This window comes from Mesoplodon bidens (genome assembly GCF_964165515.1).
Source record: "Mesoplodon bidens genome assembly, chromosome: 2".
NCBI lineage: Eukaryota > Metazoa > Chordata > Mammalia > Artiodactyla > Ziphiidae > Mesoplodon > Mesoplodon bidens.
In genome coordinates this window covers 37,781,555-37,804,608 of record NC_138177.1, presented here as the reverse complement: position 1 = coordinate 37,804,608, position 23,054 = coordinate 37,781,555, and the positions used below count along the sequence as shown (strand labels likewise).

The 23,054-nt window shown below is 50.4% G+C and overlaps 1 protein-coding gene across 1 annotated transcript in view; it reads right to left on the bottom strand.

The window, feature by feature from the left end:
* The window catches only part of LHX4 (LIM homeobox 4), a gene marked incomplete at its 3' end in the record, with an annotated part of 42,903 nt that extends 20,890 nt beyond the window's left edge, over positions 1 to 22,013 (bottom strand). The window contains exons 1-2 of the mRNA XM_081224923.1: positions 21,936 to 22,013; positions 3,900 to 4,071 (exon numbers count right to left, since the gene is read on the bottom strand). Coding sequence (XP_081081049.1) covers positions 3,900 to 4,071; positions 21,936 to 22,011 — 248 coding nt within the window. The 5' untranslated portion in view covers positions 22,012 to 22,013. The remainder of the gene's footprint in view (positions 1 to 3,899; positions 4,072 to 21,935) is intronic.
* Between the last annotated feature and the right edge of the window lie 1,041 nt (positions 22,014 to 23,054).

The following is a 23,054-nucleotide window of genomic DNA, read 5'->3' as shown; positions in this document are numbered from 1 at the left end:
CCAGAATGTTATTTCCTTTGGAGAAGGGGAGCCAAGGACCCAAGAGTCAAAGCAACAAACAACAGCAAAAATCCGCCAATGTTACTGAGTAAGACAGAGTTTAACAGCCCCCCCCCTTCAAACAACATAACAACCACAGAGTACAACCTTCCGACAGTACTTCTTTCTGCCTGTGCACACACCAACATCGCCCTCTGCTGCCAGTCACCAGTATGACCATGTCTCACAGGCTGGAAGCTAGTGGGAGCCAACCTCCAGCTTTCCTCTCTGTCTCCCCACCCCACTTTTGGGGTATTACACACCTCCAGCGGGGCACTCCTCACATTACAGTCTTGGGTCACAAAGCTTCACACAGAATAAAAGATGCCCCTGGAATTGTGCAAAGCAGTGGCCCTGCCCCTTGTTATAGGCAAAGAGATTTAAAATATTGATCCTGGAACTTAGAACCACAGTGTTGATTGGTGAGGTCAGTGAATCCTGCCCTCTGCCTCCGAGCCGGGCTTTGGGGCAGATATCATAAAAGGACACTGCTTTTTCTTTTTTCTTTTTCCCTTCTACTTCAAGGAGCATAGAGAAGATGTCTCTGACCAGGCATCTTCCAAGTGCCACGGGCACAAGTGACGGACAAATCCAAGTGCACGGCACCTGCTGGCCCTCTCTCGTGGTGGTGGTGACACCTGCAGCCTGGTGTGAGACGAGGATGGGACCTGGGCTGCCTGGGACTGCCCTCCCCGCCTGCCCCACCTCTTGTTCTCTCTGCTCCCAGTGTCCCTCTGCACATGTGCCATCTGAAAGCAGGTGCCTGGTGACCTTTAATGAGCTGTAATGAGGAGCAGACCCACCCATCCTGTGACCAAATCACAGCCTGAGCCCCAAGTGGGCAGCAGGTCCCAAGACCCCTGTGGATGGGAGGTGAGGCCACTCTGACCGTAGACAATTCTCCCTCCCTGTCCTCACCGAGGACTATGACTTGCTATACCAAACTGTACTGCAGATGTGCCTTCCTGTACCAAACAGCCATGGTCCCCAAAAGCTGGGTGAGGCCTGACTGCCTGTAAATCCATGTGGCCTCCCTAGGGCTTCAGAGGTGCCCGATCTTCGTGTCTGATTGCCCCTCCATTGGCAGTGGGGAGAATCACTTCAGGTTTAAACTTCTCTCCACCCGGCGGCCCCATCACAGAGTTAATGACCTGGTTTCAGCACTGAATATGCGGCCAGCTCCCCTGCTTTACAAGAGGATCCAGTCCTGAGGGTGGGCTACTTTAGGAAGCAGAGCAGTGCTGTGGAAGGAAAAGAACTGGGGCTAAATAGCGGAGGCACCCTGGGCCTCTGACTCGCAGGACGCCAAGCCAGGTACGGAAGAAACTGGTCCCTACAGTGCGTGGTGAATTCGCTATGTAATCTACCCTCTGTTGCATCAAACCCAGCGATGGCCTGTGGGCAAGGCTCGGGGCCAGGTGCGTGGGGAAGACAGAAAATGAGGGACCAATAAGCCTTTCCTCAAGCCAACGGGGAAGATCAAACAGGTGCGTGAGGAATGAGCAAAGCAAGCAGCTCGCGCTGAGTCATCGGGAGAGACAAGGGGCAAGGTGGCCAGGCCACTGAGGGGCTGGACTCACCATCATGGAAGGATGGGGAGACCTTGAGAGGGTGGACCTCATCCCTAGACGATGAAATAGCTGGGAAATGGGGCACCTTGCTGGGGGCATCGGGTACCCAAGGAAAGCAGTGAGCTGGATGGGAGGCTGGGCACAGGGTGGAAGGCTCTGGCGGCACAGTGCTTCTGGGATATTCTGTAGGCAGAGGGGGCCCTGCCGAAGGAGCTGGGGTCGGGGTGTCAGGAGCTGAGCTGTGGGGGGGACGCTGGTCTGGTGGGGAGGTGTGTGGGTGGGGAGATGAGTAGGGACATTACTGATAAGCAAGGCCATGGAGACAGGGGGCCAGGGCAACGGCCTGGGTGAGTAATTGTCCCTTTTATTTCTGGTCTTGGGCTAATGGCTCCTGGGCCTGTGCTAATCCCTCCTCAGCCCATACCCTGGGCTCCTGCCGGGTCTAGAGCGACCCTCTTTCCTCACCACTACTTCTCCCAAACCCAAATCTACACTTCAGCTGCTGCAACCTCCCCTTCCCACACCCGGAGGCAGCCAGTCGAGGTCCAAACATCAGATAGGGCCCTAGGGCAAGGCCGGGGCTCGACGGAGCTTCTCTGGTGACAGAGCCCTAGGTCTGTGGTCCTGACAGGTCTTGCCTGAACCCCAGCCAGAATTCTGACGCAAGGACATCTCAGCACCTATCCTGTCCCCAGATGGGCAAGAAGGCAACGTGGCCTCTTGCTCGTCCCTGGAGCTCTCCGAGGATTTCCAAATAGGAGGATGATGCGCTGGCCCTGGAAGCAGGGACAGCTCAGCAAATCCCGCCGGCCAGGCCCACCCACCTACTTCCTCCTGCCCTCCTCCCCCAACACTCGATGACACTCGTCCCATCCAGGGGCCCATAAGAGCTGCCATGGTGCTTGGCCACGGCATCCATGAGGGAGGAAGGCAGAGGCAAACGTGTCGCTGAGAAAGGATGTGGGTAGAGGGGACGGAACCACGTAAATGCCAAAATAAAGGCAGCGAGGTGAGGGTCAGAGGTGGGGAGAGCAAATCAGCTCATGTTGGACTAACCAAATTTGAGAATCCTCAGAAATTCCAATCACTTATTCCCCGCAGTTAAACCTTGGGGAGGATTTGTGAGAAATCACGTTCTGTATCAGGACTGGCGCTTCTCCCTATTTTTCCTCCCTGTCTCCAGAAAACACATCCTCTGAAGGATGCACACCATCTCTCCAGGGCTTGTTCATTTGTGCCCAGTGTGTCCCGGTGCTGGCGAGCCTCCCGGCAGTCCCACCACACTCCACGCACCCCATGGGCCATCCACACTGGGCTCTGTGTCGCTGACAGACACCCCCCACCTCCTGCTCTTGGTTTTGCTGTTACCAGCTGGCCCACGTCATTTGAAGCATCAGCCTAAGTGCCTCAGGTAATAAATTCTTGGAGAGAAGTCTCAGACTAAATGCCATGGAAAATAAATTCTAGGAGATCCCCTCACTTTGACCTAAAGTTCCAACATGATTTGTTTCTGATGGACCCAACCCCAGAATGAAAAATCAAGGACAGTCTTAAGAGCTAACTCTCATGTATCAGGCAAGTATCCTAAGGAATTTATACATGTTGACTCATTCAAAACTAACAGCCCTATTATTATCAGCCCCATTTTAGAGATAAGCAAACGGAGACACAGAGAAGTTAAATAACTTGCCCAAGAGCACACTGCTAATAAGTGAGTTCAAACCCAGGCAGGGTCTGGGCTCTAAACCGTCACACAAAACTGTCTCTTTGTCATATTTCCATTGAAGTTGATGACACTGTCTGAGCCTGGCTCAACCCCTACCGGGAGCAACACTTCTCTGAGACCCTAGGAGCAACCATAGAGATGTCTCTAGATTTAGGGCACAAAATTCAAAGTACCACTCTGAAAGCCGCAGGAATGATACAGTTAAGTGCCCTGAGGCACCAACTCACCAAGACAGAAAGAGCAACTCGTTCTAGGATTTGCAGGGATCCTTTGTCAGCCACCCTGGAGAAGTCTGGCTCTTGCCTCCTGCTGGCTCCCCACCCATGGCCCTTGCAGAGCTCAAGTGAGGCTGAGATTCTGGGCCTCAGGGGCTGATGGGGCCGGTGATCAAAAGGGGGCTCTCAATGAGGAGCAGCCTCTCAGCACCAGGATTCACTCACCCCACCCAGGGTGGACCCCTGCCCTCCCCATCCTGCCTTACTGAGAGCTTCCCCATCACTGCATGGGGGAGGCAGTTAGATCAGGGCAAGGAGAGCAAGGTTCACCCCCCAGTTCTGACTTACTTGAAGAAGTCTTCCTTGCAGTAGACGCTCCCGGCCCTGGAGAAGCACCTGTCAGCTAGCTGCATCTGGCAGTCTGCACACTTGAGGCAGGAGCTGTGCCAGTGTCTGTCCAGGACCTTCAGGATGAACTTGTCCAGGATATGCTGGTTGCAGCCAGCACACTGGGGGATCTCTGTGGAGAGAGGAGAGAGAGGCAATGTAAGACTTCTGTACAGCACCACTAACCAGGTGCTGTTTGGATGCCTTCTCATTCTGCTTGTTTTGGGAAAGGACATAAGCCAAACCCTCAGGGCTGCCACATACAGTTGTACAGGTTGTACACTGCACAAAGGTGCCTGGTCAAAGGAGTAGGTTGGGACTGAAATCCAATCCATGCTTTGCTGGCCTGGCTTTGGGTGGCTTTGACCCAAAGGGGTTGCCTGTTTCTAAGAGCACCACAAGGCTAGCAGCATCAGCTAACTCCACTTTTGCCAGCTGCAATTCCACAGCCAATGGCCAGGAAGACCCAATAACACCCACCTTTATTTCTACGACATTTTCCCTACTGGATAGAATCTGTGCTAAAAACCTCAGCCTCTAAAGTAAGCCCTGCCTAAGCATGGACTGAGAGGTCATCTGGCATAAAAAGCAAATGATATGTTGGGGGTGGGTAGTGACCAAAGTCCATGCCTGAAGGTATTCCTGGAGAGAGAATCTCAGTTATTTTTTTAAATTTTATTTTATTTATTTTTTTATACAGCAGGTTATTAGTCATCAATTTTATACACATCAGTGTATACATGTCAATCCCAATCGCCCAATTCATCACACCACCCCCCTTGGTGTCCATACGTTTGTTCTCTACATCTGTGTCTCAATTTCTGCTCTGCAAACCAGTTCCTCTGTACCATTTCTCTAGGTTCCACATATATGCATTAATATACGGTATTTGTTTTTCTCTTTCTGACTTGCTTCACTCTGTATGACAGTCTCTAGATGCATCCACGTCTCTACAAATGACCCAATTTTGTTCCTTTTTATGGCTGAGTAATATTCCATTGTATATATGTGCCACCATCTTCTTTATCCATTCATCTGTCGATGGGCATGTAGGTTGCTTCCATGACCTGGCTATTGTAAATAGTGCTGCAATGAACATTGGGGTGCGTGTGTCTTTTTGAATTATGGTTTTCTCTGGGTATATGCCCAGTAGTGGGATTGCTGGGTCATATGGTAATTCTATTTTTAGGTTTTTAAGGAACCTCCATTCTATTCTCCATGGTAGCTGTATCAATTTACATTCCCACCAACAGTGCAAGAGGGTTCCCTTTTCTCCACACCCTCTCCAGCATTTGTTGTTTGTAGATTTTCTGATGATGCCCATTCTAACTGGTGTGAGGTGATATCTCATTGTAGTTTTGATTTGCATTTCTCTAATAATTAGTGATGTTGAGCAGCTTTTCATGTGCCTCTTGGCCACCTGTATGTCTTCTCTGGAGAAATGTCTATTTAGGTCTTCTGTCCATTTTTGGATTGGGTTGTTTGTTTTTTTAATATTGAGGTGCATGAGCTGTTTATATATTTTGGAGATAAATCCTTTGTCCATTGGAGAAGCTCACTATTTTGAGAGTCTCCTGAGAGAGAATCTCAGCATTTTAATGAAATGCAAAAGATACCATCGATTAACTCGATCAACATACCCAACTAATATGCCTTCATGTACTGCAGACAGGAAAACTAGAAACTGCTTTTCCAGGTTCCCTTGCAGCTTGGGTTCCGAAAGTGATTTAGAGTCTGCCAATCAGATGAACTTAGAAGAGATTTGAATTCAGAACCGAGTTGAATGGAGCCTGCCAAGAGGCAGGCTCCCACTGTGCTGGTGTGGATCATGGCAGAGGCTACAGGGTTCTCTGGCTTTAATGTCCTGAGCAATCATGGCAGAAGCAACAACATTCTGGGGGCTGGGAGTTATTCCCAGCAGCTTGGCCCAGAACTGGCTCCACTGAATTAAAAGTCATCTACTACATACCTGGTAATTGATCACTCTCCACTTAAATAGTGAAAATGGATTCTGTTGTCTGCAACTGAACCTGAACCACTACCGCACCCTGTTCCTGTGCTGGGTGACTTCCTATCCAAGGTCTGTTTCTCTGCCATCCCATCTCTACCAAGGGATTGCTCAGGGGGTTGATAGTATTTTGAGTCACTGAATTAGTTTCAAAATGGTCAGGCTTTCACAGCTGGATGAACGAATAGTGTTAGCATCTCTAGCCATTTTCCCTGGTCCTCTTCCTCAAAAAAGGGAAAGTAACAAATGTTAAGAACAAAAATATAAAAGTGCAAGCATTTGGCCTCCTATGGTAGCCTCGTGATATAGCATGTCATGAGACTGGTAACCCTGGGGCTTCTCACCTCTATTATAAATAGCATTTTTGCTCATTTTTTTTTACACACCGTCTTTCCCATCAGAAGGTGAGATCCTCCAGGAGCAAGAACAGCATTTCTTTCTCAGTTTTGTATCATCCGTGCCTAGCACAATGTCTGGCACACAAGAGTAACTCCACAGATATTTTTCACCAGATAAATTACTGATCAAATCCTCTCTAAGAAGCTCACTTGAAACAGTTCTTCACTAGTTTTTCCTGCACACCCCAAAATGTCAACAAAGGTAGTAAAACCAAATCTCTCGTGAGATTTCATGAATCTAGTGTTTCTTGATTCATAACAAGTTTGTTGGTTGTGATATAATTTTAAAGTGTTGAAATAGGGAATTAGTCTCAAAGCATTAGGGGGAAAATTTAAGCACATCTAAACCTATGTAGAGAGAAAGCTTTCTCAAGTATTAAGTCATATGTATCAAAAACTTACAGACACACTGTTGGGACATTCACTAACTGTCATCATTAGCCCTGTACACACAATTGTCTATCTTGGACCCAATTAAACCCCAGCACACCTTGTTCCCTTCATGGTCTTGGCAGTCACCACCATTTGCCCGAAAGTCATATTCACTAGATTCCTTGCCCTTTGACCTGATTCTCAGACCAAAATGCCCCATGAAAACTACCAGATACGTGTAGCCCTGGACACTTGGTACCTGTCCCAGTTCAGATGGGATTTTCTTTTTATCTCAAAACATTTCCTTCTTGACAAAGAAATTGTTCAACCAATAAGTACTTACCAAGGAGTCCCAGAAAAGTGCTAAACACATGACAGCTACACGAATTTCCATCAAATAAGAAGGGCTAGGTAGGACACAGATGAAGACCATGGATTCTGAAGCCAGACTGCCTAATTTTATATCCTGGCTCTGCTTTCTAAGATTGAACAAATTACTTTGCCTCTCTCTGCCTCAGTTTTCTCACCTGTAAAAGTGGGGTGATGATAACAATAGTACCTGGTAGAATTGTTGTCAAGGTAAATGAATCAATATATGTAGGAAGGGACTTGGTATACAGTAGGTGCTCAGTAAAGGTTTGCTATTATTAGGAGATAAGATAACTGCAGTAACCAGGTGCTCGAAGTGGTGCCGCTGGACTGAGAGTAAGGAAAGTTAGGGACCCACGATCCTGGGCTTGACCTCATTGAACTCCCACCGAGAATCCCCGCAAAGATGTCAAGCCCCCCCCCGCGGAGGCTCAGAGAGGGCCCACATCACACAGCAACTATGCCGTGGTTTGGTGGGGGGCGTGCCTGGCACCTCCAGGCAGGTGCCCGTTCAACCACACGCCTGCCTCTCTCCAGGGACCATCAGAGACTGGCATCCCTGGAGTGGCCAGGGAGGGTTCCGAGAGCAGGGCCCTTACCAGCTGGAGGTTGGGAAAGAAGAGGGGAGACTCTAGGGAATGAGGGGAGGATAACCTGGAGCTCCTGTGGTGTGACAAGTCCAGCCTGGGCAAGCGGTGGAGACAACACAGGTAAACCTGGCCATTAAGCGGGAAAGGGTGTGGATCTCCCCTGCTGGAATTCGCGTTCGGAGCTGTGGCAGCTGCAGAGCCAGGGGCTTGAGGAAGGAGGTGTGGAGGAAGATTGCTCAGGCATCTTTTTCCAAAAGGAGGGGAAGGAAGCCCTAACGAGAAGCCCTCCGGCTCAGGGAAGAGGTGTGCCGAAGGGCGGGCGGGTGCGGAGCTGCAGGAACCTTTGCCCCCGGAGCCGAGAGTGCCCGGCCCAACCTGTGTGTCGCTGTGGACCATAGGCCCCGGGGACACGGCCCGCTAGGGATGTCTTTGTCCCAGGAGCCAGGCAGCCGGCCAGCTGAGGCAAATTAACCCCTGGAGAGCCCGACGGTTGGGGGCTGGGGTCTGGGGATGACCCTTGGGGCGTGAGCCCGATCCTTCCCCGCACCCCTCCCTCCCCCCGGGCCAGAGGGCCGCCAGTTCCCACCTAATTGTTGTTTGGCCTCCGAGGAAAGCGGTTATATTTCTCCTCCTGGCCACAGATGCATGGGGATGAGGGCGAGGATGCATGCCCGTAAAATTTATTTCGAGCAAGGTATCTACCGGGAGCCTTAATATGATGAGTATTCAAGAGAGAATACATTAAGGCTAATGTATGCGGGAAGGGTGGGCAGGGGAGTTTTAGAGGCTTGGAAGCTGAGGCAACATCATATTTAGGAACAACACTAAAAGCAGCAGACAGCCATTTCTTTCGATCTCCAGCTTGCAGGGGATGCGTCCAGCAGGGACAGGCTGGGCTGCCCAAACTAGGGGTTCTCAGAGAGAGGCCTTGGGACCCAACTGGGGGTCCCTGAGTCTGGCAAAAATCTAAGGGACATACTAAGGGTGCTTTTTAAGTTAAAAGAAAACAAAACCTTTCCCACTGTATTCCACTGTAGATTTTGAGAGAGAGAACATTTTTTAAAACAGAGATAATGTACAAATGGTTTAAGAGACCCACAATATACCTATAGTAATCGTAAAACCAGGCAACAAGAGCCTGTTATAAACTGTGCCAGGTCCTAAGTGTATGTTTCCTCAATCCGCACAACTTGGTGAGGGAGGTGTTATTATCCCCAATTTACAGATGAGGAAACTGAGCCTGGGAGAGATCAAGCCAAGTGTCCAAGGTCCCACAATGGGGGAACCAGGATTTCAACTGGGCCTGTGTGCGAGATGGGCTCACCCAACCCCAGAGCTGGAGGGTCTGAGACATCACCTCACCTGGCTGGTTCTACCCTGTCACTTTATGGAGGGTAAATGGAGGTGGAGGGATAGTCTCAAAGCTGCTCTGTGTGCAGTGACAGGAGTAGGTGAGCCACTGGCCTCTGATGCTCCCCAACAATTAGGCAAATGGAAAAGTCTGAGGGACAGATTTCCATCCTTTGGACAGAGTATGCATGTGTTGTAGGGGACAGTCACCTAATGCCCAAGGAGGGCTGGGAGTGGGAACCCCTGTCCGGCTGATCCCCTCCACCCAGCTGCAAAGTGCCAGCTTGTTGATGGCATCTGTCAAGTTCAGATTCATCCCTGCCTGTGAGGGGGTGGGGACCTGTGAACTCAAGCCCCACACTTTAGGAGACAGTGCTCCATGCAATTATTTAGATGAAATAAATGTGTGAAATATGAGCGAGCTAGAAAATTTTAAAGAGCAAAAAAACAGATTTTTTTAACCTACAATAAATTATGATTTTTTTAATAATTTGGAGAGTCTGAACAGGACAGAAGTTATATAGGTTTCCTAAGAGAAATAAAGTCGTAACCAAAATTTCCAAATCCCTAGTAAACTCAACTTATTCATGCAGTATTTGATATCACGAAATTTTACTTTAAAAACTGGAGTTTAAGCAGATCCTTGCAGTCACTAAGACAGAATTTGATCTATAAACTCAGTTCCTGATCCAAGGAGTCGTTTCATTTAAAATGAAAATTTTTATCTTATCTGCAGGAAAGTGTTCTGTGGTGATGCTCTCTGCTGGGGCTCTGCAGAGGGTAAACCCAGGCATGAAAAGACAGCAACATCCCTGGAACAGACAAGGAATCTGTGGAGATGCTGGACCACACAGTACAATACACTCCCATCTGCAGGGCCATCCACAAGCGCCCAGGAGAGACACGGCCCAAGGCACAGACCTAACCCCACAGGGAGAACAGCTGCATGTACACAGCTATCCAAGCAGACACCATCACACACACTCACACTGACACATACACAAGTCAGATGTACACACATTCACACATACTTACAACATACACAAAGACACAACACAGACATACTCACATATACACTCAGACACACAGAGGAAAACACATTCACAAATAGAGATACACTGAGACATACACATACATAGACAAAGGCACCCACACATACCACATTCACTTAGACACAAACGCACCTGCACATATACTGACACATGCATATTTAGCACACACACCTACTCATACATACACACACATATACCACAGATACTAACACACACTCACACATGCACACAAACACATGCACACACACATCCTGATACAAGGGCTAAGGCATTGTGATTCCAGGAAAAAACCAATTCTTCTGAAGTCAAGCTGTGTCTATGGAAAGGAAGCCATCTCCGAAATGAGGGAGCTGTCCAACTCTGGAGCGGTGGGGAGAGTGGGCAGTGAGTGAAATAGAAAACTAGGGGGAACTAGAAAATTTTGCTCAAAGACCTTTTTGGAAAACTATTGAGGGAATATGAAAGTTTTCAGTTCTGTTAAGAGTTTAGATCTTCAAATTTTTAGGTCTGCCAAACCGTTTACAATAAATCCCAGGCCAGATTCTGAGATTCTGATTCTACCATGTATGTGATTTTGGACAAATTGCTTAACCTCTTTGAGCCTCAATTTTCTTATCTGTAAAATGGAGATAATAACACCAGTCTCTGGGGTTGTGGTGTTGTGTGATCACATCAGTTAATGAGTATAAAACTCTTAGCCCCATGATACCTTTGTCCAAGCTCAATGGCCAGCTCCCTTCTTCCTTTTCATGACCAGCCACCAGCAAGATGGATTTATGTATTTAAAGTGTATCAAAATTATTTCATGCTTCTTTATTTCCCAATATAATTTTCCCCACCGCCCCCTCCAAAACACTCAAAACTCTCCTCCACACCCCTAGTTCTAAAGCATCTGGAAAATGTACAAACCTTTCTAATCAACATTATCCCAGAGTATGAACAGCAGATAATGCAATATTACAAGATTCAGTCTTTTTGGAATAAAGAAATCTGTCAGATTCTTTCTTCCATAGAATGAGGGCAAATTTGCCAGACCTTGGTCCCCTCCCCACATGTGAATGGTGAGAGTGGGGCGGTTAGGACCACCAACTGCCTGACCTCACTTCACTTTTGCTGTAATGTATTCAGGTAAGAAAGGATTGAGTTCATATTAACATTTGAGGCTTCTAGTATTTTTCTTAGAGACATCTAAATGCCCAATGGTGAAGCGACTATTTCTTATTTGATATGAAATAACTAAAAACCCTTTGCCTGTAGCCATACCTACTTCTTCATCAAGGAAGCTTATAAAACACACAACGTGATGCCCAGCGCTCAAATCACCTGAGTGCTGTAGTGGAGGTACAAGGGGCTTGTTTTTCAGAGTGGCCCATCAAACAATGGACTCTGTTTTAAATCCCCAAATTCCTCCATTAGCGAAGTTTCAGAAAGCTGGGAAGTGGAAGAGATCAAAGGTCTGATGTGGTCTGTGGTAGATGAAATTGCCCTCAGCTCTCTGGTGATATAGAATAAGTATTGTGCATTTTTATTCCCCACTCAACGTTTCTTCATTTCCAAGAAACTTTCAAGGAACCAGGGGCCACCATGAAACATTTCAGAAATGGTTTGTGTTTGTTTGATCGATTTTAACTCTTTGAAAACGTGTGTTTTCTGTCTCTTTGGTCACAGAAGATGAACAACATGAGGAAAAACATTTTTTTTCCACTAAAGAGACTAAAAGTAGAACCAACATACTTGACGATGACTTCTAAAATGTATTTAAGAAAGTGCATCTTTCTGGGAAAGTGGTTTAGAATTTCAGATATTTCCATTGGACTCATAATGCAAGTGAATACTTTAGTATTTTAAAGACAGGTATTCTGTACTGGTAGGAATAGTGTTCAGAACAGATTAATATTTTGTAAAATTTGGACTTTGATGGGCCGCTTTGGAATCCTGCAAGACATTGCTTTTTCACTACCTTTTGGACAAATAGAGTTCTTTTTGTTTCACAAACAGTTTGGCTTGACAGCCTAATGCCCAGGAAAAGGTTTTCCTTGCTTCTTTCTGAATAGGGAGCTGGTCCAGGGGAGATGCTTCCAGGGTTCCCTGTTTGCAGACCCCACAATGCTCCCTATCGGCTTGGCCATCCTCTTAAGACGCCCAGGAGCACTCCAGCCCGCGGAGGGTGACTCCATCTGCAAAACGGAACCTTGATCTTGCTCTTTAAGTCTACCAGCACCTTGAACTTTGTCAAGTACTTGCAAATCTGCAAGCTCATTTACTCCTCCTAGAGATCCTGAGAAAAGTGAACCTCTAATCTACATTTAAAAGAGTTTCCCCACAGGGAGATCAGCTCAGTGCTTTGTGACCGCCTGGAGGGGTGGGATAGGGAGGGTGGGAGGGAGACGCAAAAGGGAGGGGGTATGGGAACATATGTATATGTATAACTGATTAAATTTGTTATAAAGCAAAAAATAAAAAATAAATAAATAAATAAAGGGTTTCCCTAAGGGTACACAGTTGGGGGCCAAACTAGGGCTGGAACCCTCTTTTTCTCTGGGATAGATTCTGGGGCTGACTGAAGGCCAAGGCTTCCAACTGTGCTCACCAAAGCCACCTCTGTCTGGTGGGTTTCATCCCAAATCCTTTTGCTGGTAAGTAGTTTTTTTGAACTCTGTCTTACATAACATTTGGGCAATGTATGTTTCCAAAAATACATAATTTTTTTTTTTTTACTGACTACAAAAAAAAAAAAGCCAAATGGGGCTTTAAGGAAACATACATATAATTGAAATATTATGCAAATGTTTTTCTTGGAATTCTCTAGTCCTTCCCCACACAGAAGGGGGAGAAAAATTAACGGCAGACAAGGTTCTCTGAGTAAGAAGGAAGATGGTTTTGAAAAGGCGGTTTGGGAAAATAATCTCGGTGGGGGCTTATTGATTTCGTCTGGGAATGACTAATTCTAAAGTGTGTCAACATAAGGCCATAGGACATATCAAGTATGATACCAGGCCTGCCTAAACTCATACCTAAGTTCTGGAATATCCAAATCTAAGAATTATAACAGAGGTACAGTTAAATTAAATTAATTAAAAGTTCTGTTATTCGATACATATTTTTAAAATAAAACTTTCCAAATCAAAGTCACTGCCATCATCATTGACAATAAAATCCTGTTTTCTGGTCACAACTCCCCTTTTAAGTCACCTGATAACTGTGACCGAAGGAACAGAGGACTGAGCCCAAGGATGCAGCTTATATGACAAATCATAACTAGATGTGTCTGGTTTTTTTCCCCCTCCTGGCTCTTTGTTTGCTATTTCCCTATTAAAGACAAACCATTTTTATTGAACAGTTCAGGGTTTCCTTACTTATATGTTCCCTTATTCTAAACCCATGTATCTTGAAGAGCCCATAACATAATTTTCCAAAATGTTTTTATTAACTTCCTCTTAAGGGATCTCAATAACCTAGTAAGAATAATCTCATAAACAACACAGCTGAAGCACAAAATTCCAATATTAATTCTTTTAAACTTAAGGATAAAAGGTTTATTGAACTTTGTGATGGTGATGGCAGCATTAAATATAGTAGTAATCTGGGCCAGCCACAAAAATATTGGGAAAAGTAAAAACAAAACAAAACAAACAACAAAAAAAAACACTGGTATCACATTTAAGATAAATTATATTCTCTAATATAATTCTATCCACTTACATACTTTGAAAATACTTCAGTCTACATCTTATCTAATTTCTAGTTTTTTTTCTAATTTGTCTTGACAAATGACTCACAACTAGGAAGAAGTCACAAAATCCTTTTCATATCAGAAATGATCACGCCTAACGTTGTCTTTTCCCTCCATTTCTCCTCCAGAAGCCTTCCCACCATGGGTCCTATTTGTTTCATTTGGTGGTTTGACGTCCCTTTGAAAATCTCCTTTGTTCTTCTGCTTAGCTCAAAAAATAGTAACCTCTTCAATAAAAGATCAAATTCAAAAGTATCCTGGAGACAATTTTGATGTTACCATTTTAAGGCTGAATCTGAATAACATTTTAATAGAAGGAGTCCCACAGTAAATAAAATAAGAAATGTAAACATATATTTGCAGGTATAGAATTATCTTCTAGATTATATACTGACACAGAATTAGTAATCTTCAGTAGGATATTGAATATTCTCAGTAATTGCAAATAAAACAGAAAAATCAGTCTATGGAAATGCTGTAGACATCTATTTCCACTCCATTTTTCACATTTAATCATTGCTAAATCTCCACAACGTATTTTTCTGATGTCTCATTCTGTGGCAATATTCCATATGTTTGGCAACTGGTCCCTCATAAGAAGAAACTTTCAATTAATTTGGCCGCAAGTTTTCTCTCTATTAAGCTATTCCCAGAACCAATCCCTTAACCCCCTAACATTCTAATGAAAACAAATTATACTTTAAAGGCATTTGGGCATGAGATGCCGCAGTAAAACATCTGTGACTAGACCCAGATTGACAGAGGGAAGGGAAGTGGGGCGATCTGAGAAAAGAAATCCACCAAAATAACAACAGGAGTTAGGAGTTGCCTCCCAAGATGATTTTCCAGTCTGCCACTAACACAGTTAACTCAAAGTACATTTTCCAAGGGAGAATCAATTTCAATTTTGCCAATTAAACCCAACCTGTCCACCTACCCCCAACTGCAGTGCCTCAGAATGGTTGATCTGTGTTCCATTTTGATCAGGGTTCCGTAAAATTGAGGACTAAAAAAGGTAAAACCTCACAGCGGCATGTGAGGTTTTCTTCCTACAGCAAACAATAGCCCAGCTCCAGGGCTGCTTCTGTTCTGGACCCAGAAACTGCTCTTCCCTCCCAGGCCTCCTGGGAACACAGTGAGAGATGGATCTCACCTCTCTGTAGCTTGCTGGGCACTCAACCCCCAATGGCACCCCGGTGCTCAGAATTCCTGCACAAACCCATGCTCATCCCCGCAAAGATCTCACAAAGGAAAGAAGGAAGAGACAGAGGAAGGAAGGGATAAAGGAAGAAGAAAGAGAAGGAATACAGACATTCAAGCCACGATGGAATTTTACTAAAAACAGTAGACCCTGTTCGCTCACATTTGGGTTACAGGCACTGTTAACAACGCATTCCAGGAAGGGAGGAAAGGCGGAAAACCATTACAAAAGTAAGCCCCACCCCCAGCCATCTCGGAACCCAGCAATCTATACAGTAATGCATCTGGTGCTGCCATAGCAAACTGCTGTTTCAGTCTGTCTCCAACCTTAGGTTTCCCAAAGTGGGTAAGATTACTCCTTGCGTCCACTCAGCAGCTACACTGGTTCCAAGTCTCTCTGCATTCCAAAGCTTCTCCGCCCGAATCCTGATAAATTTCCCTAATTGAAAGAAAGGGCACAACGTCCCTCCATCCAACTCGACCAACCCTCCCCCTCCACAACTCCTTAATTTGGAGAAGATTAGTTTCCCAGGGAAACCCACAAGATATCCACCATTACTGACTAAATCAAGAGGCTCGAAGGAGATTCCTTAACAATGTGATAGAAAGAAAGGTGAGTCCCTGTTAACTCATTTCCCAATCTGGATGACTGCAGGTGCGACTGTCTCCCTCCCCTTCCTCCGCTGCAGCCCTCCCAGTGCCTGAGTCTCTCTGGGTTCTGTCTGCTAATGCGGTGCTAAGTAATCACTAATTGACTGTAGCACAGAGTGAAAGGACACTAAAATCCGAGGCAAAAGGGAAGTGTTAGGACAATGGAAATATTTAGGACTTGAGGCTGTCTACACCTGGTCAGCGGGGTCATCAGGTCACTGTTCAAAATCCAAGACGCCCCTGTGGGCTGTGTTTTGTCTACTCAATGGAAAGCCATTGCCTTGCCGGTTTCCCGCCTGCCTCGACCCCCACCTCACCTCTAGGACTCGATTTTTTAAAAATCGACCCTGGTATTTGGTCGCGTAGGCGGTCCCCAAGACGTCTTGAGGACTCACGTTGCTCTAATCCTCAGAGCGTTCAGCCTACATTCTTGTCTTAACCCCGCTTTGTTTTCGGCGTGTCAAGAGGGAGGTACAACTAGCTTTGGTATTCCTTCCTTTAACTTCCGCCGCTCCTGGTTTCATCCCGCCCGGGCTTTTGCTAGTAATTCTTCTTCCTGATTAGTTTCACCCTTCAGAATCCTTTAAAAGACATTCGCCCTGCCTTCTTAAAAAAAAAAAAAAAAAAAAGTCTCATCCGTGATGAAGCCAACCGCTGAGCCCCAAAGAGTGAAGCCTGCGCTGAGTGCCAGGCCAGCCGCGGCTTCCTCTGTAGGATGGTGGGTACAACCCGCGACCCGCTCCATTTCTTCCCGGGCACACAGTGTTACCAATTCCCTCCCCAGGTCGAATTTAATTTACAACAACGGCTGCGCAGGTACAGACCTCGTCTCTCTTGAGCCTGCCACCTTTCAAGCGCTCTTCAAGTTCCGCTGAGTGCGGGGAGCAGGGCTGGTCGCCCAGACGAGAATGCGGACAGGGAGCGCGCAGCGCAGGGACCCGCCGGCTGCCTCCAGGCTCTGTGCCGGAGGAGCCGCTCCCAAAATGTGAGAACCGCTTTCTAAGCGTTAAAAAGTCACGGAAAGACTTGTGCCGCCAGCGTAGGGGGTTAATTTTGTCTTCCCAAATTCTTGGTGCGAAATGGGTATGCGGAAGAAAAGAGCTTACTGTCTCCGCTCTCTGGCCGCACTCCCACCTGCCGCGCCTCTTCGCGCGAAAAAAAAGTCTGCCCGGCTGCAAACAGGTAGGAAACTGGTTCCGGGTTTGGCCAATCCCAGACCGCTAGGGATAATAAACTAGGAAGAGAAACGGGCAAGGTGGACGGAGGGAAAGGGTCAAAGAGCAGAAATGCCGAATGCGCCGTGCGGTGGCCGTCCCTCTTTTGCCCCCTGCTCAGTTGCGACCTCCACTCGGGGCGGCTGGACGCGGTGCGTGCGAAGCCGGCTCCGCGGGAGGGGCCACCCTGTCCGCACCTGCCTCCGCTGGCGAGCCCTCAAAAACCCAGGGCGCGCGGCAGGCTCGCTCAGGACCTTGCGCCGCCCATAGGTGCGCAGCAAACGCTTTTGGATGCAATTCATCGTCAGTCCCCCGGGCCACCCAGGCCGGCGCCTGCCCGCGGGGCGGAGGAGCTCTGCCCTGGTGGCGGCGGGGTCACGCAGGTCGCGCTCCCAGACCCGAGGACGCCGCTCCCGCCCGGCCCCGCCTGGCTCTGGTTTTCCGCGAGGATGGACTGCGACCGAGCGAGGAAACCACTCGAGTTAGGTCCTGTCTCCTCTCTTCAGTCACGACTTTTCGTCTTACCTGGACACGGACATGGGACCGCTCAGTGCAGACCTTCGCCCCTCACCCGCCCCACCTGCCTGCTCTTTGTCCTGGTTAAATCGTTAATTCCTCTCCCTGAGCGCCCTGAGACTGCGGCTTCCCAGGCGGGCTCCCCTCCGCCCTCTCTGCCCTCTCCGATCTAGGCATGGGAACGGAGGAGGCCAGAGCCAGCGCGCCCCTCGGGCGCCCTCGGCCTCCCGCCACCCCAAGTGAGGCACGGCCGCAGTCACCCGGGTTTCTCCAAACTCCCTCTGCCTGGTGCGTGGCTCTGGCCCGACGCTGGGACGGGATCCTCGCGGTTGGAGAATCTGAATCCCCAACCCGCGAGGCCCGAATCTGCCGGCGGGGACAGCCAGTCTGACCTTTAAAAGTTGGCCCGCCCCTGACAATATTTTTGTGACGCGGGGAAGGAGGTTTGTGGCATCGGGGGCTGCTGTTTGGATATCTGTACTAGAATCTGATGGAATTTCAATCTCTATATTTTTTTCCGTTTTCTTTTTTTTTTTCCTGGCACCACGAGAAAAGGCAGGAATGGGAAGAAGAGCAAATCCCTGCTCTAGAGTTTGAGAGAACTGCCCACCGGGAAGTGAGTTCACTCCACCCTTAAGAAATGGCCTGCAAGAGGATAAGGTCGGGGACGAGGATTCTAATGCGACCAGTGCAGGGAGCCTCACCCCACGCAGGAGCGCCAGGAAGGGAAGAAACGGTAGTGAGGTGTCCTGAGGAGTCCTTCGCCCAGATCCTGCCAAATACAAAATCAAATGCCCTTTCCCCAACAGCTTCAGAGTTCACATGAGCGCAAGATAGATCTTTTAGGAGACAAGGAAGGGATGGGAGACACCCGGCTGGCTTCTCATTTACCACTCCCAGCCTGGACCCGGCGAATCACTCCCTCCTCCCGCGGGTCTGGCCTGCTCCCTAGCCAGCATTCTGGGATGTCCGTTGTCCTTTCCTCGTGCCCTGGGACACTACGTGTGAGATGGACCAAAACCCGAGGGCAAGGGGCGGATAAAACGCCCACCTCCCTGGACGTCCCTCACTATTCCCAAACGTCTTGGTCAGCAAGAGGGGCCGACAGGACCCAGGTGCGTGGGGGAACTGCTGGATTCGGGGAGAAGAGAGGTTCAGAGGAGGCTAAGAGGCCAGCGCACTCAGTGCTGCCCAGGGTTAGGCGCTGTGGGGACTCGGACCTTGGCAGCCCTGAGGGAGGCAGCGGGGACGACCCCGGACAAAGGCAGGTTGTGCCGGAAACAAGAGAAACCAGCCACCCTAAATCGTGGCCCAAGTAGCTGGGACGCATCAGTTTAGGACGAAGTCCTTTTTTGAACCTATCCACTGGTGCCCACAAAACAAGGAACTCTGCGCATGCTGGATGTGACCCCGAGGGTGTCAAGGGTGTTTCCCCCTGCAGAGCAGTCCCACCACCCAGAGCAAGGAGCCGGGATTCGAGTTCCTTAAAAAACACTGACCTGAAGCGGCGGGAGGGGGGCTGCCCCGCCCACCAGTCCGCGCTTTGGTGGCGGGGGGGGGCCGGGTGTTCTATTTCTCTACCCAAAGTTGGTCTCGGATTGCTCCCAGCCTCCTCCCTCCGGATTCTCTCGAGCTTCTTGCTCAGGCCTACGCCCCTCAAACGGATAAAGACCCCCGAGTTTGTCCGGAGAAGCCCCAGCCGGGCGCGGCCCGATCGGGCGACCCAGGGGCTGTCGAAGCGGGAAGGCCGGGACCTGCTCCGCAACCTCTGCACGGAAAAGCAGGAGGACAGCAATCGCGCCAAAGACCAGGCCGCCCAGGAGCGAGCAGTTTCGGGAGGCGCTGTGTGTGTGGGGCGTACAGGGTGTAAGAAAGAAGGCCGCCAAAAGAGAGAAATGATTACATAATTTGATAACGTTTTCCTGAAGGGAATGCGCCTCACCCATCCCTCCAACGCAAAAGACTATACTGGATTCCAACCCCTAAAACACCCCTAGAGGCCAGGGCACCAGAGGCACTGAGGTTGGGGAATCTCTAGACCTGTGCTGCCAAGTGCTCCATCTGCGGTGGCTCAGGGTGAAGAAGCAGAACCTGGTGGTGGGGTGGCGGGTGACCCTTCCAGTTGGCAGGTTGGAGGGACCCCTGTGGGAGAGCCTTTCTGTTGCCTCCTCCACTACCAGGTTTAAACACCCACAGCCGGAGATTACCCCCTCTTCCTCCCTGAGGCCCAAAGGCATGTCCACCCCTCCATGGAATTCTTAGGCTACTGGGTCCAATGCCCCAAGAAAGAGAATGATTGGGTATATGTGCCAGAGGGCACCAGTCCCCCAGTGCCCAGCACCAACAGCTTAATATCCAGAAGCCAGATCTGCTGCAATGGGGGAGGGTAAAATCCACACACATCCCCAAAAGAAAAAAAAAAAAAAAAGCTGATCCCGAAGCCTTCAGGGATTGGTCCCCTAAATTTTGGCCAGTGCCTCCTCCAACCCAGGCCACAGAACCAGGGCAAGACAAAAGGAAGGACAGACCAACCCCTCCTGGTTCAGCCTTGCCTCACTGGACCACCCTGGGAGGAGAGTCCCCTTCTCTACCTCATTAAGTTTTCCACAGTTCCAACCCAGACGCCGAGGCCTGGCGAACTGTAGCTCTGAAGGTGAGTTCTAGGCAATTTAGGAAATCGAGTTCCTGACGACAAAATCAAAGTTGTCTCTGAGTAAGAAAAACAAAAAGTGAGACCATCTGAGAGTGTGTCCTGCGCATCCAAAGAAAGGTTATCAGAGCAAAACCCACCGTCTTACATTGTGGTCCTAACAGAGGCCACCTGTGGACCACAACTATTAAAGCACAGCTGTATCGGGTAACAAGAACATGAGTCACACACACCTGCGCCCACTCACACACTCCCCTCACTGGCGCAGAGGTACAATCAACTTAAGCTGCAGCACCTTTGCCAGGGTTTGTGTTTGTGCAGGGGCTGACAACCCACTGCCTCCCTGCCCTCGGTGGGCTGGGGTAGTAAGGAGTCAGTGAATCCCCAACGCCTTCCACAGACACATCTTAACGGTAAATTCCCCGAGGCACAGCGCAGACTTGGAACTGTTTGCCAACAGTTGACAGAAAAAGATACAAAAGATAGCTGTAGTATGTAGTCAAGGAACAACCTAAGTAGGTTTGAGGGAAGCTATCCTCTTCTAAGTCCCTTCTCACAAACTTCCCAGGAAGTCGCGGGGTAGGGGTGTGAGGGGACAGACACGCTCGCCAGCCTGCCTTGGAGGTACTGCCGGGGCAGAAACCGTGTCATGGAGAGCCGCCCGGGGCGCAGGAGGGCGCGCTGCTGCGCCCTTGTTCCTAGGTAGGCGCCCTCCGTGGATGAGCTGGTCCTTACTTAAACCTCAAGGATGTAGCTACCGGTCCACTGAAGAAGTCGCGGGCGGAAGCACAGCCCCTTGGCGAGCGGAGTGAGGGAGCTCCTCTTCTCTCTACCGTGCCCAGGGGCTTTCCGCAGAACCCGCGAGCCTGCGGGGCAGGGCTCACGAGGCGCCAGCCAAGCGAGCGCGACGCCACGGGACCTGCTCTGGCCTCCGCACAGGCTCTCCATCGAAGATATCGTTCACCAGTAAGGAACAGAGAAAATTCTCACCGGGAAAATCCCTGAGCGCGTGCGCGCGCACACACAAACACAAACACAAACACACACACACACGCACGCACCTGAGGATAAACAAGCCCCGAGCTCCGGCCGCCTTCCTAATTTCGGGCACGGGAAAGAAAGCGCCCGCACACCCTTGTCTCTCCCCTTCCGAATCCGAACCATACTGAGAGCCTGCTCTCGCGTGCGCCAAGGCTGTACCCCGAGTTCACAACTTCGTCCCGGTGTTTCTCCCTCCCTTCATTCCTCGGCTAGCTGGAATATGGCGAGTGGACTTCCTCACCAGGAGCCGGCAGTCCCTGGCGGCGCAGGCGGCGGGTGCCGCGGGCAGCAGCGGCTGGGGACGCACCAGGCGCGCACGCCCTGCGCGCGGGGACAGCGCGTGTGGCCTGGGCTTCTGCGCCGCCAGCCCCGGGGGCGGGGGACGCGCTCTCTAACTTCCCGCCAGCTGGGGTGAAGTTGCACTAGCGGTACTGCGAGCTTTGACCGTAGCCCCCCTCCCCCGGCGGAGGAGGAGGGTTTGGGGGACCACCCCAGCGCTTAGGCCTGGCCTGCAGCTCGTTCCTCTGGTGTCTGTCCCCAGACAGCACTCTCCCCAAGGCTCCTAGAAAAACCATGGGCTGGGGATGCGGGGTTCGGTATCCCTCGGCTCGCCTCAAGCACCATCCGGGAGGCTTTCACTTTCGGCCCCCAAAAGCCAAGGGCCAGGCCCTTCAAACGCACTCTGGCTGGTGCCCCTTCCCTGTGACCGCCTCTGCGCCCGGGCCGCCGGCCCCTCGCCCCGCCCGTCCCCTCCGGTCCAGGCTACGCGCAGCGTCCGGCCCGCCCCAAACCGGCCAAAGCTGCCGGCCGTCTTGTTATCAAATTAAGTCAGCGAGAAAGGGGGGTGTCTTACGTTGCATCGGCACACCAAGCATCTCCGGGAGCCCCTTGACAGCCCCCTCCGCGGGGACAGCTGCGCTCTGCATCATCCCCGAGCGAGAGCCAGAGAGTCGCAGTCTACGGAGATTTCTCGTTCTCTCGCTCAAGCTGGATTCAGAAATTTGAAAATAATAAAAAACCCAACCAGACCGCAGAAGTCACGGTGGAAGCCGGACCCTCCGCCTCTACAGGAGGATTCCACAGGCTGCCTGGCCCCCTCCCCCCTCCAATCCACAGTCTGTTTCAAATCCCTTTGATCTCGCTCTCCCGGGTTGGTGCACATCCCGGGTTGAGGAGACGCTGTTGCTGCAGCTCTGGCTTTTTTCCCCTCCTCCCTCCCCCCGCCCGCTTCTCTCCCCCTCCCCCTCCACCCTTCGCGTGCCGGCCGCCCAGGAGGCCGCGGTCACCCAGGCATTTTGATTCATTCACACTGCAGGAACGGCCGTGACGTCGCTTTCCGCAGGGAGGCCCGCCCTTCAGCCAAGCCCCCCACCCAGCAGCGAGCGGCGGACCCAGGCCCAAGTGGTGGTGCTAGCGCCCCGAGAGAGGCCGGCCGGGCAGGAGGGCCGGACCGCATGGAGCGGGGCGGGGCCTCACGGGCCGTTCCCCCTGCTCCCCGCGGTGCGGGCTAGCGCCCCATGTATAAATACTGCAGCTGGCTCGGCCGCGGCAGCAGGTGGTCCCAGACGGCCGCGTCTGGGGCTCGCAGGTTTCCGTGGATCCTCCCGGGGTTCCGGCCTCAGCCGGCGGCTCATGTCCTCTCCGCCCCTCCGTTCGAACCAAGGGGCGGGGAAGGGCGGGTCAGGCGCTCCGGAGGCCGCGGTCTCACGGCGGTGTCTTCCCGTCGCGCTCTCTTGGTCCCGGGCTTCTCTCGGCCGGACGGAGCGTGCTCCGTAACTAGATGACTCCATCCTCCTCCTCTTCCTCCTCCTCCTCTTCCTCCTCCTCTTCCTTTCCTCCGGCCAATTCCTTTCCCGCCGGCGCTTCCCAGCCCTTGCTCGCTCTCCCCCGCGTCTGGCTGAGGCCGGGCCAGGGACAGCCCGTACTCAGCCTGGAACGCGCGAGTCACGCAGCGGGCTGCGGCGGGCCGAGG